A 15,586-nucleotide genomic window follows, 5' to 3' on the forward strand; every position below is an offset into this window, starting at 1 on the left:
CCATAAATGGCTATGATTCATAAGGAAGGCTAAGTGTGTTGATCATTTTTCGGAATCACATTTTACCGCACCAGCACGTTTGAATGGAAGGTGCTCCTGCCAGTGTTTTTGCCAGAATTGACGCACTTCACAGAGGAAGGTAATATTAGTACCTTAACAAGCAATGAATGTATTGCTAATAATTTAGGCTATGACGAAGGCTCAAATGACTGCGGCAACCATTCGAGTTGTGATATGAATTGTGTAAATTTAAATGATGAACACTTAAATGAATCTGATAATGCAAGGCATGATGTAGACCTTCCAAAAGCTTCCGAGGCTCTTGTTTATTGTCAAAATTTCAATCGTATGAGAGGATCTTCAAAAATCAAGCAAATCCATAAAAACATATTAGCGTCATCTTTTCCGATCATATTAGGCACAGAAACAAGTTGGGACGAATCTATAAAAAGCGAAGAAGTTTTCGGATGTGATTATAACGTTTTTAGAGACGATCGTGATTTTCTTATGTCACAAAGAAAATCAGGAGGAGGGGTTCTCATTGCAGTTTCTTCAAAATTTAATTCTGAAATTATTTGTTCCTCGAAATTTAAAGAGTTTGAACATGTTTGGGTGAAAGTAAATATAGAAAACGAAAAACATGTATTTGCATCAGTGTACTTTCCACCTGATCATGACATGATCATGATCTATTGACAAACATCCAAGAAGATTTCTACGTTAATGAAAGTATTGCACCCTTGTGGAAAAATGAAGCATTTCATACAGCACTAGAATACTCATTATTTATTCACAATAACTGCAGACCCACAGTGTGCGAATATGAGGATATCTATGAATACGATAATGCAAATTATGAAAACATAAAAAATAGAATAAATTTAATTGACTGGCAATCACTGATCAGAGAAGAAAATACTGTCGAAAAAGCTGTTGATATCTTTTATAGTTTACTAATGGAAATTATTCGTGAAGAGGTACCTCTCAAAAGGAAAAAACTTTTTGGTAATTCAAAAAATCCCATCTGGTTCAATAGAAATATCAGAAATTTAAAAAATCGAAAGCAAAAGGCTCACAAAATTTATAAAAAGCATGAAAGTGATGATAATATGCAGAAATACCTGGACTTATGTGAACAGTTGAACATTGCTATAAATTCTGCACTTGAAGAGTACAATAGAAAAATTGAGAGCGATATAAAGTCATGCCCAAGAAGTTTCTTTAACTATACTAAAACAAAATTAAAATCAAACAATCTACCATCAAAAATGCAACTTGACGATAAAGACGCTAACAACCCGGAAGAAATTTGCCACCTCTTTTCAACGTTTTTCCAAGAAATCTATACAACATTTTCAGAAGAGGATCGGGACCTAAATTATTTTTCATTCTTCCCTGCTTCCTCAAATGACATTAGTGTGCACCAGATAAGTGTACAAGACATCTTATCAGGCTTGAAAGGATTGGATGCCACAAAAAGTGCAGGACCTGATGAAATCCCTCCAGTATTTATGAAGAAGCTTGCTGTTGAATTAACATCTCCTTTGTTTTGGCTGTTCAATATGTCACTAAAATCCGGCAAATTTCCTAAAATTTGGAAGAAATCATTCTTAGTACCTATTTACAAATCAGGGAAGAAAACTGATATTCGTAATTATCGTGGAATTGCTATAATTTCCTGTATTCCAAAGCTCTTTGAATCCATTGTTAATAGAAAATTGTTTGGGCAATTAAGGAACAGAATTACAAATGCACAACATGGATTTTTTAAAGGCCGTTCCACTTCTACAAATTTACTAGAATTCACCAATTAAAACACTATAGGGAGCAGTAATGCTGGGAAATTTAAAAATTTGGATTTCTTCGCGGAAATAACGCGCAGTGAGCAATCCCCGCATAGAGGAAATGAAGAGATTATCACAGAAGGCCGAATCACGAAAGGCCGAATACATTCTAGCCTACCACAAAAGGCCGAATGCACAGTCGGTGTCATACAAACAGCAAATCCAGGCGTTTGCTCTGTATAATGCAAACAGAGAATGTTTTCCTATTTTTAGGTCCGACGAGCGACAGCGAGATTCGTTTTAGCAGCAATGATGACCAGTGTTGATAGACTCACACTCAAATCTCAATCAATACGCTCTCCCGTGAGTGCAAACTCATTAGAGCTCTGCTTCGCAAATCTCACGCTTGAGATTTTGATGCAAAATCAACTCAATCAACTCAAACCGTAAAAAATGATTCAGTCGCAAAACCCGGCAAATTCTCGTGAAACCCGAATGTTGTTGTTTACGTTAGAAAGGATTACTATAATTTTACTAGTAATCCTTTATAAGAGAGATTCGCGGAAGCTGACATTTCTGTCAAAGTGTGAGCCAATCGAGCAGCGAGAGCTGTCAAAGTGTGAGCCAGACGAACATGCGTTATGTTTGTTTTGAACTTTTCTTGAAGAGTAATGTAATCCGCTTGAAATTATTTTGGTAACAGTAATTTTGCATGAAGCAAAAAATGAAATATTTTTGATTTTTAAATTTTTTGTCAATGCGATTATTAGTTGTTGATGTTTTCGGCTGTTTATTAGTTTGGATATGTAGCTCAAAGATCTATAACGAAACAAAATACACTTTTTAGCAATGAAGAAGTCATGTCCGTGTTAAAATATTATTCTTGACGCCGAGCAAAATCAGCACTGTTGGTCTGTTGCCAAATCATTCCATTTTATTTCCGCTTATCTCTCTATAAAGGATCACTAAATTTTACCACACTAACAAGAAATTATTGCCGTGTGTGAGTAAACTATGGAAATACGAGACAATGAGTTAAAAAAGTGATCCAACTCATCCATGATTTTTTGACTGCTGAGTTGCGTGATTGACAACTCACGCATGAAAAATCTCAAGCGTGAGTTGTGAGAAATTGAGTTTTTCACAACACTGATGATGACTTTGCTGCTTGCAATGGATTACCTGCTTTGCTCTCGTCCACAGTTGATCAGTATTTCGTTTCATTTTGTATGGAGAAAGGCATCTAACTTCAAATTTCTCGTAGATGAAAGCATTAATCGGAAAAATATTTGGTAGGCGTGATACTCATTATCATCACGTACAACAGGTGCCAAATAATTTTTTTCGAAAATAGTTAATAATTTTGAGAAATAATTCGTTAGATGCTTTTCGCCATACAAATATTGTTCGTGTTACCTTTTAGCGATTTTTCGTGCATAGACACTAGCGCATGTGCGTTACTATGTGGCGAGTAGCGAATCAGGGCATGCATGTAACCCATTTCAAAGTAATAAAACTCAATCTTGATAGTTTATATTGGCTTGAAAAAGTAGCACTGTACGGAGTGTGCTTCCGAAGGCCCAAGCAAGCGAGTTCAGTTTGTGCGTCGCCGGAATGATTTTTTTTTCTCTCGGGTAGTGTTTTGGAAAGCCCAAGCAAGACGGTTCGTTTTCGGGTCGCCGGGAATTTGCTTTTCGTTTCGCGCGTTTTGCTGGGCAGTGCTTCGATAAGCCCAAGTAAGACGGTTCGTTTTCGGGACGCCGGGAAGTTTTGCTGTTCGCGCTGTGTGAGTGCGAAAATATATTCTTGTTCAGTCGAGGACGGATTACCAACTGGTGAGCTTGTTTCATGCTTATGATAACACATTTTTTCAAGAAAGCATTACTTTTATGTAATATTCAAACAAACTTTGTATGGTTCGTCATTACAAGTGTCGGCATCAAGATACATATATTTTTCTGTTTTTGACATAACTAAAAATATCTTTTGAATTGTTCGACATTATGAATGTTGACGTAATTAAAAAAAACTTCTACCTTCTACCAAAAACTTTTCATCACGAGACAAAAATGCACAGTAATACTCATATGTAATTTTCAAACAAACTATGTCGGCATAATTCCTTTTTCATCTAATTTAAAATACATACATATATTTTTCTGTTTTTGCCATTAATAAAAATTCGTTTGAATAGTTCGACACTGCAGATGTTGACGTATTTTTTAAATCTTCTACCAAAAAACTTTTCGCGACAAAAATACAAAACTAGCTTTAAGTATAAGTTGTATTTTTCCCCCTTGTCCATGGATCGCATCACCGACCAAAGGTGACTCCCAGATCTTTTCCTCTCTCACTAATAAACACCCTTCCCGTGGTGATTGTGGAGATGCAGAGTTATTCTCGGTCTCTAGAAGCAACAATTATTACACCCTAACATTCCTTCCCCATCCCAACTGACTGTAAGGACTTGGCCGGCGCCGTTATTTATAAATAATATTAGATCTGCTAAAATTGCACTTCGAGAGTAAGCGGAAACTCCCATCCATTATTCATTTTGATCGCATTTGGATTACTTTTATGTAATATTCAAACAAACTTTGTATGGTTCGTCATTACAAGTGTCGGTATCAAGATACATATATTTTCCTGTTTTTGACATAACTAAAAATATCTTTTGAATTGTTCGACATTATGAATGTTGACGTAATTAAAAAAAACTTCTACCTTCTACCAAAAACTTTTCATCACGAGACAAAAATGCACAGTACTACTCATATGTAATTTTCAAACAAACTATGTATGGTTCGTCACTACAAGTGTCGGCATAATTCCTTTTTCATGTAATTTAAAATATATACATATATTTTTCTGTTTTTGCCATTAATAAAAATTCGTTTGAATGGTTCGACACTGCAGATGTTGACGTATTTTTTAAATCTTCTACCAAAAACTTTTCGCGACAAAAATACAAAACTAGCTTTAAGTATAAGTTGTATTTTTCCCCCTTGTCCATGGATCGCATCACCGACCAAAGGTGACTCCCAGATCTTTTCCTCTCTCACTAATAAACACCCTTCCCGTGGTGATTGTGGAGATGCAGAGGTATTTTCGGTCTCTAGAAGCAACAATCATTACACCCTAACATTCCTTCCCCATCCCAACTGACTGTAAGGACTTGGCCGGCGCCGTTATTGATCAATAATATTAGATCTGCTAAAATTGCGCTTCGAGAGTAAGCGGAAACTCCCATCCCTTATTCATTTGGATCGTAGTGCAATTCTTACCAGTTCCGATCAATCAACCGTTGACATGTGCAGTCAGTCTATGCTATGCTCTGCCCATAACTGCATAACAGTCACATTCGACATTTTTGACAAATTGGAGTTAATACCATGGAGAGTCATCAAATGATAAATACTTTCGACCAACTTACTAAAATCTGTGAGATTGTTCTAGAAAATTCGAAAAAAATACCAAGTTGTTTTGTCACATTAGCAATTGTAACCGCATAACAGTCACACTGAGATTATACATGAGCCTCATAATGTAGTAGCAACGAAATTTTTATCAGAATTTTTTTCTGACCATTTACCCAATATGCGATATGAGTTGTACAAAATTTCAGCCTCAAATAAGCTCTTTTGAATTCTTAGCGATTTTTTGAAATTTTAGTTTTCACCCATACTGCAGTAAAATGCAAACTTGGTATCTTATTTACTCAATGCCTACTTTTGTCGAATGTTACAAATATGCAGTTATGGGCAGTGCTATGCTATTATGTTTTAAATATATGACATAAATATCTCATCAATAGCAAAACATACAATCATAGCAAAATTTTTCATTGGTATGTTATACTTGAAAGTCGTGTAATAACTAATCAATGACAAAATATACTATCATGGTAAAATTTGTTATTTGCAAAAAAAAACATTAAATATCTAAAGAATAACAAACATCGCCATCACAGTAAAATATGTCATTATTTTGATATTTGAAAGCTTTACCACAGATAACAGGTGTTGAAGTCCGATTGTAAAACTGTGTAAGACAATTAACGATCATTTTGAATGGCAACACAAGTAGCAACTTAGTGGTGGCGTTGTCATCACTAAGTTCCCATGACGATGTCAGTGGTGAATATGAAATATTTCAAGACACTGATACTCACCACTGATTGACGCAATTCGCTGTGTGGCGGCGCTAGTGATTGCAAGGAGTTTCAATTTGAATATTTACACAGGCTTTCATAAAATTTTTGTTCTAGCATAAACATCTGTTATCTGTGGCTTTACCTTTACCTCTACCCGGGTAGCATCCATTCGGTGTCATGCCAACAGCAAATCCAGGCGTTTGCTCGGTATAGGGCAGGTGTACCATTAGTGGTGCACCTAAGGGAAAACTGCTAAAACATGGTGATAAAACCATGAAATATATGATTTCAATGTATCATTCGATAGATCTCAAATCCTTCTATCACTCAAATGTATAAAAATCACAATTCATTTTAAATTTCCCTTCCAAAAGCCTTGCACCAATAATTGGAACACTGTTCCTTTAGTGGAGGTATGTTTTAAGAATGGTTCCTTTAGTGACGCAAACCATTGATTTCTTATGGGACCCTCCACTATGGGTACTGAATCAGTTCATATTTGAAAAAAAGTCTGGAAATCTACCGGTCAGTACTACTGATGCACCACTATAGGTGCAAAGGAGCAAAACAAATTAAGCAAAATAATTGTTTTAAATAGTTTTACGGTTAAAATTCATGAATATTATTCGATTACTTGTATCAATTTTGCATCGTGCATCATAGAAAAATATCACATAATCATTTATTAGTACGAAACATACCATAACACACTACCTCCACTATTGGAGCTACCTCCACTAAGGGAGCGTTTGCCCTAATGCAAATAGAGGATGTTTTTTTACTTTTAGGTCCGACGAGCGACAGCGAGTTCGGACATCAAGCGTTTGCCCGGTATATTGCCAACATAGTCTTTTACGCAACAAGCAGAAGAATGATTGCTGAGATAGGGTATAACAAGTGTTTAAGTGATCATAAGAATACTAAGTTTACTAAGAATACTTTTCATCGTACAGTGCCCGTTCGATTTTGACTCGATTTGAATTTGGCAACACAGAAGTTCATGTACACGAAAAAATGGATCATGGTCAGTCACAAATCCTGTCAATCTCAATGTTTTTGTGGGCCTTCTTAAGGCTTACCATATTCATAATAGGTAAATTTAATTCGTGGTCATTATTACGATAATAAAAGTTTTAATAAAAACAACCGTTAAATTTTGGAACGGTTCAATTTAGACAACATGAATTTTTTTAGCATGTTGCCAAAATCAAACAGGCCCTTTATACCCTTCCTGTTTTCGCGAAGTTTTTACACTTATGTTGTACAAAATACAACAGCGTGACTACTTAAGCTCCAATTATAAAAGATTTTTTGGGTGTGTCAGCTGGTCTATTCTTAGCTAACATTAACCATTTTTCAGCTGGATAAACTTTTATTCAGCTAGTAATGTTACTTGTGCATCTGTAAAAATGTCCATAATATAGGCCTCTGCACTGTTTTAATTTTGTATGGGATTTTGACTTTTACTGGCCTTATTGTTTACAAATTTCACGAAGGAGTGAATGGAAGAGGTACATTGTTGTGCAGAGCCCCATTGTAGAAAAATGTGGCTTTCACCAAAGATGGTTAAAAGGAAAAAGATGACCGACTCTTTATTTTGCCATATATTTTGCCGACGACACGTTATTCAATTAACACTACTGCCATCTGTTGAGTCAAAAGCGCGTAAACATTATATTCAGCTAAGTTTAAATCATCGTGCAACCAAAAAACAAAAAGTGGAAGAAATCAAAACAACCACGCTTAAAAATGGTTACACAGAAGTGAGTTCGACTCACATAATATCAGGCTTTTATGGACAACACAAAATTTGAGTAATTTTTACGCGTACTAAAAATGTTCATGTGCTGGTTTTTTCTTCTTTCTCTCACATTTTATGCCATTTAGAGATAATTGGCAATATCGAACATCCCCGTTTGAGCTGTGTAGCTTTTTTCAAGCGTCAATGTCATAAACGAACACCTCAACATCTGGTGGTCACTAGGAGAACGTTGCATATTCGTTGGCTTTTGACTCACCAGAGCGGCGCTATTCATGTCGCCCAGAAAAGATGGAAGTCGGTTATCTTTTTCCTTCTAACCATCTTTGGCTTTCACCAAAATTTAGTTTAAAATTTCGGCCTTCTGTGATTCGGCCTTTTGTGATTCGGCCTTTTGTGATTCGGCCTTTTGCGATTCGGTCTTTTGTGATTTGGTCTTTTGTGATTCGGCCTTTTGTGATTCGGCCTTTTGTGATTCGGCCTTTCTGTGATTCGGCCTTTTGTGTTTTCGGCCTGTTGTGATTCGGCCTTATGTGATTCGACCTTTTGTGGTAGACCCGAAATGAACCATAGTAAGCATTGCGGTTTGGAGCACAATTCAAACCATTGACAATTTGCACCAAATGGTGTGTGAAGTGTGGAATGTCGTTAGACCAACATTTTTCAACAGCATTTTCTAACAGATTCTACAAAATTAAAACTTTTGATGGATATGAATTATGTTTGAGTCTTGTAAATTACGATACGGCATGTATATGGTTTACCCATGGTTAAACCATGTACATGCCGTATCGTAATTTACAAAAATATTCGAGACCAACGTACACAGTTAGCAACCGCACTTAACATGAGGGATTGTGTCATTATTACACACTTAGAACTAAATGCCGAATCTCGGCTTTCTGAAACCGAGATCCGCACAGCCGACCGCTCGGCATTGATTTCGGTTTATTAGTTGAAACTGATAAACTCGGTTTGCGTTTCAATATTCAACTACTGATAAAAACTGACAATCTCGGTATTTTCAAAACTGAAATATCAGCAAATAAATCAAAACAATCATTTCTGAGGTATTTATTATTTATTACATCATTTATTTTTTTAAGTAACAGTATCTTAAGTATCCTACTTAAATATTCGTCTTCGGTTATTCAAAAGAAAGTAGTTAATGATGTAGTTTGTTAATATGTCTTGGCTTGAAATGATGCATCTGCACTTTGATACCCAAGGGAATTGCCTGTTCCGGATGCGACAGAAGACCTAATTGTTGCCGACTTTGATTACTAAAATATTAGCTAAAAATATACTTACGGATAATATCGTGCAAGCCACTAAAATCCCGTATTAGAACTTTCCATGGTTTCGCAAAAAATAACAGTATTTTCACACTTTTAAATGGTATACATAAGACCGGCGAATGTTTTCGTTTACAAGCAAAACAATATGGCGGTAGAACAAAATACTGAGAATCTCAGTAATCTTATTGATAAATCGATATGTCGGCATTTCAGATAACTGAATTCGGTAAAAAGGTAATAAACGTTGGTACTCGGGACGCGGAGATGCCGAGTTACGGGTTAAAAATTAAGTTAACCGAGATACCAGTTTTATGGATTCCCGAAACTCGGTTACGATTATTTTTTAGCTGATTTATCAGCAAAGAGTCTAGATGCCGAGAGAGTTCAGCAATTTGAAATGCCGAGCACGCGAATATTTTTTAAGTGTGTACTTTATCAGAGCGCTTCCAGATTGTACATAATTTCCATCTACGTGGTATCAATAAACGTCTCACATGTTTATCGAAGACAGACCAAAATGAGAGCTAAACATTCGTTTTAGATACATTAAGCAAATTTAGCTGAATGGCGTAATGGTGTATTAAATAATCTTAAGGTATTTTAACTACCAGGATCCCCATGGCCTACTATTTTTCAGGCAAGGTTCATGTGAAAACAGAGGAATCCATCGAAATCCATTGAAATCATGCATTTCACGGTGACAGTTAAACATCGGTGAATATGATGATTTTGGAGGAAAATTTTCCTGATCTCTCAGGAATTTACAGGAATCATAATTTTTCTTGCAACGCGTAATATTTTATTTATTATAAAACACGCAACCATGATAGCTTATACACCAGTATATCGTAAAGTGCAAAGGCGTCGCGTGAGGAATTTGATTACCTGTGCACCGATTCGCACAAACCGCAAAAAATGTGATCCACCTTTACCACGCATAAAATGTTATTCCACATTCTGGACGCAATGTTCAAATGTCTCGAAGTTATTATTGTTGTTGCTCATTGAACAGTTTTATTTTCTTCGTTTTAACTACTAATTTTCCTCTTTAAACATTTTAAAAGACAATTTACACCGTCTTCAGCCAAAGGCCGCACAGACTGAACGATTACTAGCATGAGGCAACGGACAACACGAAAACACCCAGTAGTCCAGTGATGGACTTTCCGTTTGACGAAAAGTTTCCACCGAGCGGGAATCGAACCCACACATCGTGGCACAATCCAACTAAACGACTAACGTCCACAAAGTCCACAACTTTGGAACATGTTTAATACGATGCGAGCCAGAAAGACGTCCAACTTAATACTAAACGATTAGAACATTTTTGATAAAACCTCGACTCATTTAGCAATGAAGGCCAAATTTCGTGGATTTCGAGGCTCCCGCGAAATTACGAATTTCCATTATCTCTAACGATGTTGTTCTAAATGATATTTTTTGTAATTTACAGCTTGTTACAGCGCTGGGACATATCGTTGTACACTAGAGTTATGCTGTTGTGAACGAAAAACGAGTTTTTTTTTCAACAGTGTTGTACAAAATACAACAGCGTGACGACTGAAGTGTCAAACGATTTTTATTATGATTAATAGCATCTTCCAAAGTTTGAAATGACTCGTAAGAAATTTGACTGTATACACGCCATTTGAAGTTTATATGGAGAACACTGGAAAACGCCAATATTTTATGTTCAGCCCTCTATGTCTTTGTCATAACATTTTATGGAAAAGTGAACAAACTCTTCTCATATGAAATTCTTTCAGCTACAACTTTGCCGAAGACTACATTTTGATTTGACGTCAGGATAAATTATTACTCGCCATCATAAAGTGGGTTTGCTTCACCTACTCACGGCATACAAAGTGACAAGGCAGGCTCTTTACTGATGTAAACATCAAGTTTGACTGTAAACATGTGACGTCACTCCTATCGTACCATATACCACCCGGGCGACTAGATCAATTTTTTCGCAAATTTGTCATTCCTACGTCGTCAAGTAGCTGTCAGTTTCCGGAATATATCACCTTCTTAATCTAGTACACCGTGCACCTACTAAAGTAATCCAGGCTACTATGTTCTGCAGCAAAAAAGCAGTGTTGCTCTGAAAGTAATTGAATGGTCATCTCAACATGATTTAGACTATTGCTAATACACCAAGGCTTTCAAGTAAAGTGATGACTGATTGCTAAACGCTGAAACCCACTTTACGCTCATCGCAATTTATCGGCTGTCGATATTCACACATAGTTTATAAATCACTTCAAAACCACATAAATTTAAGCACTGTTGCAATTTTGAATGAAAAACCCGGTTTTGAAAATTTGTAAAATGAATACGGTAATTTTCGTCTTAAGGCATATTTCGAAATTACTATAGATAAATTTATTTTCAATATTACATAATGTGTAGGCTTGTTAATTTCTTTTGATTATATAGACCAAGTTATAGCTTCTGAGCTTTTATTTTAAACTGACGTTTGTAGTTATGAAGTCACATTTCAGTCACTTTATGTTCATTAAAGTCTCTAAAGTCAGTATTGTTTTGCTGTCTGACCACTACCAGCCCTGCTTTCCCCATACAAATGAAATTATTTATGTTTTGCTAATCAACTGTAAAAATGAGCAAAGCAAAATATTATCTAGTCCGGTCTATCTGAGCAACGACCAATAATTCTGAAGAAAATCGTAAGCAATCAGTGGAGATATCTCTGGAGAAATTATTGCTGTAGTTCTTGAAAATTTCCAACACAGAAATTTTGGACGAATTCCTAGCGAAATCGGTTGAAAAATCACTGGATGAGCTTCAGGATTTTCTTGTGAAATTTGTGAAAGTCTATTTAGAGGAATTCCTAAAATAATTCATAGTGGAGTCTATAGAGTAATTTCTGGGATTATCTTTAAAAAATCCAGATTGAATTCTTGAAGGTATCTTAAACTAATTCCATGGAAATATTCCTTAAGAGGGCCGTTAAAGAATCATCAAATAATTTTTTTCAGTAGACACCTGCATTCAGTTTTGTTAAATGTCACGAATGCCATGTGACTCTGACAATTGATAATTGCGAATATCTTCCATCCTCTTGGAAAAAGTCATCGGAAAATGTTATTCCTGGTGACCATTTCTGAATTACTATCGGTTGGCCATATTTGCTGATGCTAGATTTCGCATGAGAGAACGCTATATGCATTTAAATGTCTACAAAAAAAATGACATTTAACAGCACTGCTTGCATTAGCTTCTGATGAAACTCCTTGAAAAATACATACAATAATACGAGCTGCAACACTAGTTGGTAATTCAAAAAAAAAATGTTCACCTGATTTTCTAAAAGAACGTTATCTCTTTATCTCCTGATTTCTGTTTGGATTATTTTTCTTTTTGCTTTCTATATGATCCTTTATTGTTGGTAACCGTTCGGTCTCTTTTTTGTTCTGTTTGGTCTATTTTATTCAAGCATAAGGTCTCTGAAGTTCCTATTTAGAAGGCATTCAGTTGCTACCAACCCTAAATTGGGTAAAAATTGTTGATAGATATTATTTCAAACATCTACGATCATTGCGCTTTATATGTTTCTGTGCTCTAGAGGTAAAATAGAAAATCAATGTAATAATAATTGGGCTTCGATTGCGTGTGATCAAACGTTTATGTATTAATAACTGTGATGATAATCATAATAATTCGCTTAAAATAACGTTCTTGATTTTTCCTAATTTAATTTAAATTTCAGGCATCCCGAAGGACCTTGTCTAGCACGCAAAGCGACTAATGATAATGGGTTAAAACCTGAAAAATTCAACTCACAAAGTCATCAACGCTCATCCGATCAGGATGAAAAAGTTCTTAGTGTAAGCGGAAAGAAGAAATGTTCTCACTGCAATAGTGAATTAGGTGAATATAATTTTACTATTTAGGTATGTTTCTTTAGTACATATTTATTCTTTGTTTTTTTTTTTTATTCTTAGGGCGTGGAGCTGCAATGGTTATCGAAAGTTTAGGTTTATTATATCACATCGATTGCTTCAAGTGTTGTGTTTGTCACATTCGTCTCGGCGATGGATTCTCCGGTACAGATGTCCGTGTTCGGAAATATAAATTACACTGTCAAAACTGCTTTTCGAGTGAAGATGGCATCAAGTTTAGTTGTGTATAAAAAGCGTTACTTGCAATTGTTGTACATATAGTTTAATTTAAACATCGTCATTTCCGTTAAAAATTGTTATTTTATATGTTTATGATATTTTATTTATAACAATAAAAATACCAAAAAAATACATTACAGTCCAATGATGTGTCTTTTTTATATCCAAATTCCCGGTAATGAATTCGCTCGTGTTCAAGGTGATAAAGTATTGGAATGTCTTTCAATAATGGAAACTTACACGAGAAATACTGTAGAACCCTTGGCAGAACAACTAAATGACTTTATTAACTAAATAACAAGAATGAATTAGAAACGATATTCACACTTCAATGGGAAAATCCGAAAATTGGCACAAAATTCTTGTAGGTCGAAAACTAATGCTTTTCCCCTACAGCTTTGTCGGTAAGAGCATCTTGATCGTGACTACTTCCAATACTCCTCCTCAACGATCTCCGCCGGATAAACATATCAGCGAACTGCCCGAGTTCCTTGGAACAGTATAGCATCTCCAAAATTCTTGCTTCGCACACTTCTTCACAAAACACTGACGAGTATCGATGTGCCTCGAGCGCTTCGTTGTCCGTTCCGAACTGACGAGTTTGATGCAGCCAGACTTGAGAACTGTGATCACAATTTGCCACAGTTCATCGATTCTGCCAGTCAACCAAAACACAAAGCATCAGCAGCATCAATACCATCAAGTGTTGCGCTGCCAACGGTTCACACACTGCTTGACTGTTTTTGTCTCTCCACTATGACCGTTTTCGGGCAGCCATCTCTAGGTGAATGATTGAAAAAAATGTTAAATAATTCAATCGCTAATATTTCGCTTGTGTTTTCAAATAATTGAAATCTATTAGCTCTAACAGCAAGAGCACAATCATTCCGTTGCGATATTGCGCATTTTTTTCACTACTGGACTATCGCAGAAGTTTTTACAAGTGCGGAAACGCTAATAAAAGTGCGCAATTGCGTCAAATCGGGTAGGTGTCTTTGGGGAACTTATTCTTCGTAAATCGAAGAATAAGTGCTCTGAAGACACCAACAGGATTCATTGCAATCCCGCACTTTTATTCGCACTTTCGCACTTATGGGACCGCACTTCGCAGTCCAGTAGTGAAAGAAATACACAATACATATAAACAAGTTCAATTTCATGCTGCCTTTATCGAGCAAAAATGCAAAACCCCGAAAACCGGAAAAATCGCGTCACTCGTCACGCTCGAGTCATTTCGCATTCGGGTTTGAAAAAACGTTGCGAAGAAGAAGATTACAGTTTTGAAGAGCCGTGACATTTTTTTGTTTTGAACGGTCATGGATTGCTTTGGATTTTGATGGTCGTGTAGAAAAATGTGAATGCCGTGGTGGTAAATGTTTGCTACAGTACATTTCTCATCCCTGCTCTCGACCTATTTAAAATCCTCCAAAAATATGAAGGCCCCAGGTTTCGACAGCATCATGAACTTTGAACTCAAACACTTGAGTGTCCAGTTCTACGATCCCCTCGCAGTGATATTCAACCAGTGTCTCCGGCTTAGCTACTTCCCATCGTCTTGGTAGTAATCTAAAGTTGTCTCTATCAGGAAACCTGGCAAAGATCCTTCCTCTCCTAAAAGCTATCGCCCCATCAGCCTTTTCTCAGCGTTATCAAAGCTTTTCGAAAGGGCAGTTTATCGCTGACTTCTTGCTTCTGTTGAGCAAAATAACATCCTACTCGAGGATCAGTTTGGTTTCCGACGCGGTCGATCAACCGTGCACCAACTATCCCGAGTCACCAACATCGTCAGACGGAACAAGTCCTTATCCAAAACCTCTGCCATGGCTCTGCTCGATGTTGAAAAAGCATTCGACAATGTCTGGCATGATGACCTGGTGTTTAAGCTTCACCAGTACAATCTTCCCAGCTACCTGGTGAAAATAGTGCATAACTATCTGTCAGCAAGGACATTCCGGGTCTCGCTAAATGAAGCAATTTCCGATGCGCACGACATCATCGCAGGCATTCCCCATGGCAAGAAAGTACTTAGTTGCCGCATATCGAGCTCTTCTTCCAGCTTTCCGTACATATATGCAGTATTCACATCAAAATGCTTCATCACCAGATTCCATTTCGAAGCGATGGCCAGAAGTGTCCGCAAGCTTTATCACTGGCGCGAACACCTCATCGTAGTCAACAATACGATGATTCTACTCAATGAAATTCGACAATTCATCGCGTGTTTGTTACGTCCTAGTCATTTTTTGTGTCTTTTCTTTGTAAATTCAATTGTTTTGAAGAGGTAGTGCTTCGAGAAGCCCAAGCAGGACAGTTCGGTTTTGCGTCGTCGGATAGGTTTTGCTCACAGTTTCGCGCGTTTTTTCGTCGCCGGAGAACTCTTTTTTTTCCTGTTTTGGAGCGTCTTGCTGGTAGTGCTTCGAGAAGCCCAAGCAGGACAGTTCGGTTTTGCG

At 36.6% G+C, this 15,586-nt stretch overlaps 1 protein-coding gene across 4 annotated transcripts in view; it reads left to right on the forward strand.

Annotated features, from left to right (window-relative positions):
• The window catches only part of LOC5568996, a 67,289-nt gene extending 54,014 nt beyond the window's left edge, over positions 1–13,275 (forward strand). For 3 of the 4 annotated variants that reach the window (XM_021853875.1, XM_021853877.1, XM_021853876.1), the window contains exons 11-12: positions 12,725–12,885; positions 12,960–13,275. In XM_021853875.1, coding sequence (XP_021709567.1) covers positions 12,725–12,885; positions 12,960–13,147 — 349 coding nt within the window. In that variant the 3' untranslated portion in view covers positions 13,148–13,275. The remainder of the gene's footprint in view (positions 1–12,724; positions 12,886–12,959) is intronic. The other variant, XR_002502453.1, reaches the window with a different exon arrangement.
• The last annotated feature ends 2,311 nt before the right edge of the window (positions 13,276–15,586 follow it).

Source organism: Aedes aegypti, chromosome 3, assembly GCF_002204515.2.
Source record: "Aedes aegypti strain LVP_AGWG chromosome 3, AaegL5.0 Primary Assembly, whole genome shotgun sequence".
Lineage (NCBI taxonomy): Eukaryota > Metazoa > Arthropoda > Insecta > Diptera > Culicidae > Aedes > Aedes aegypti.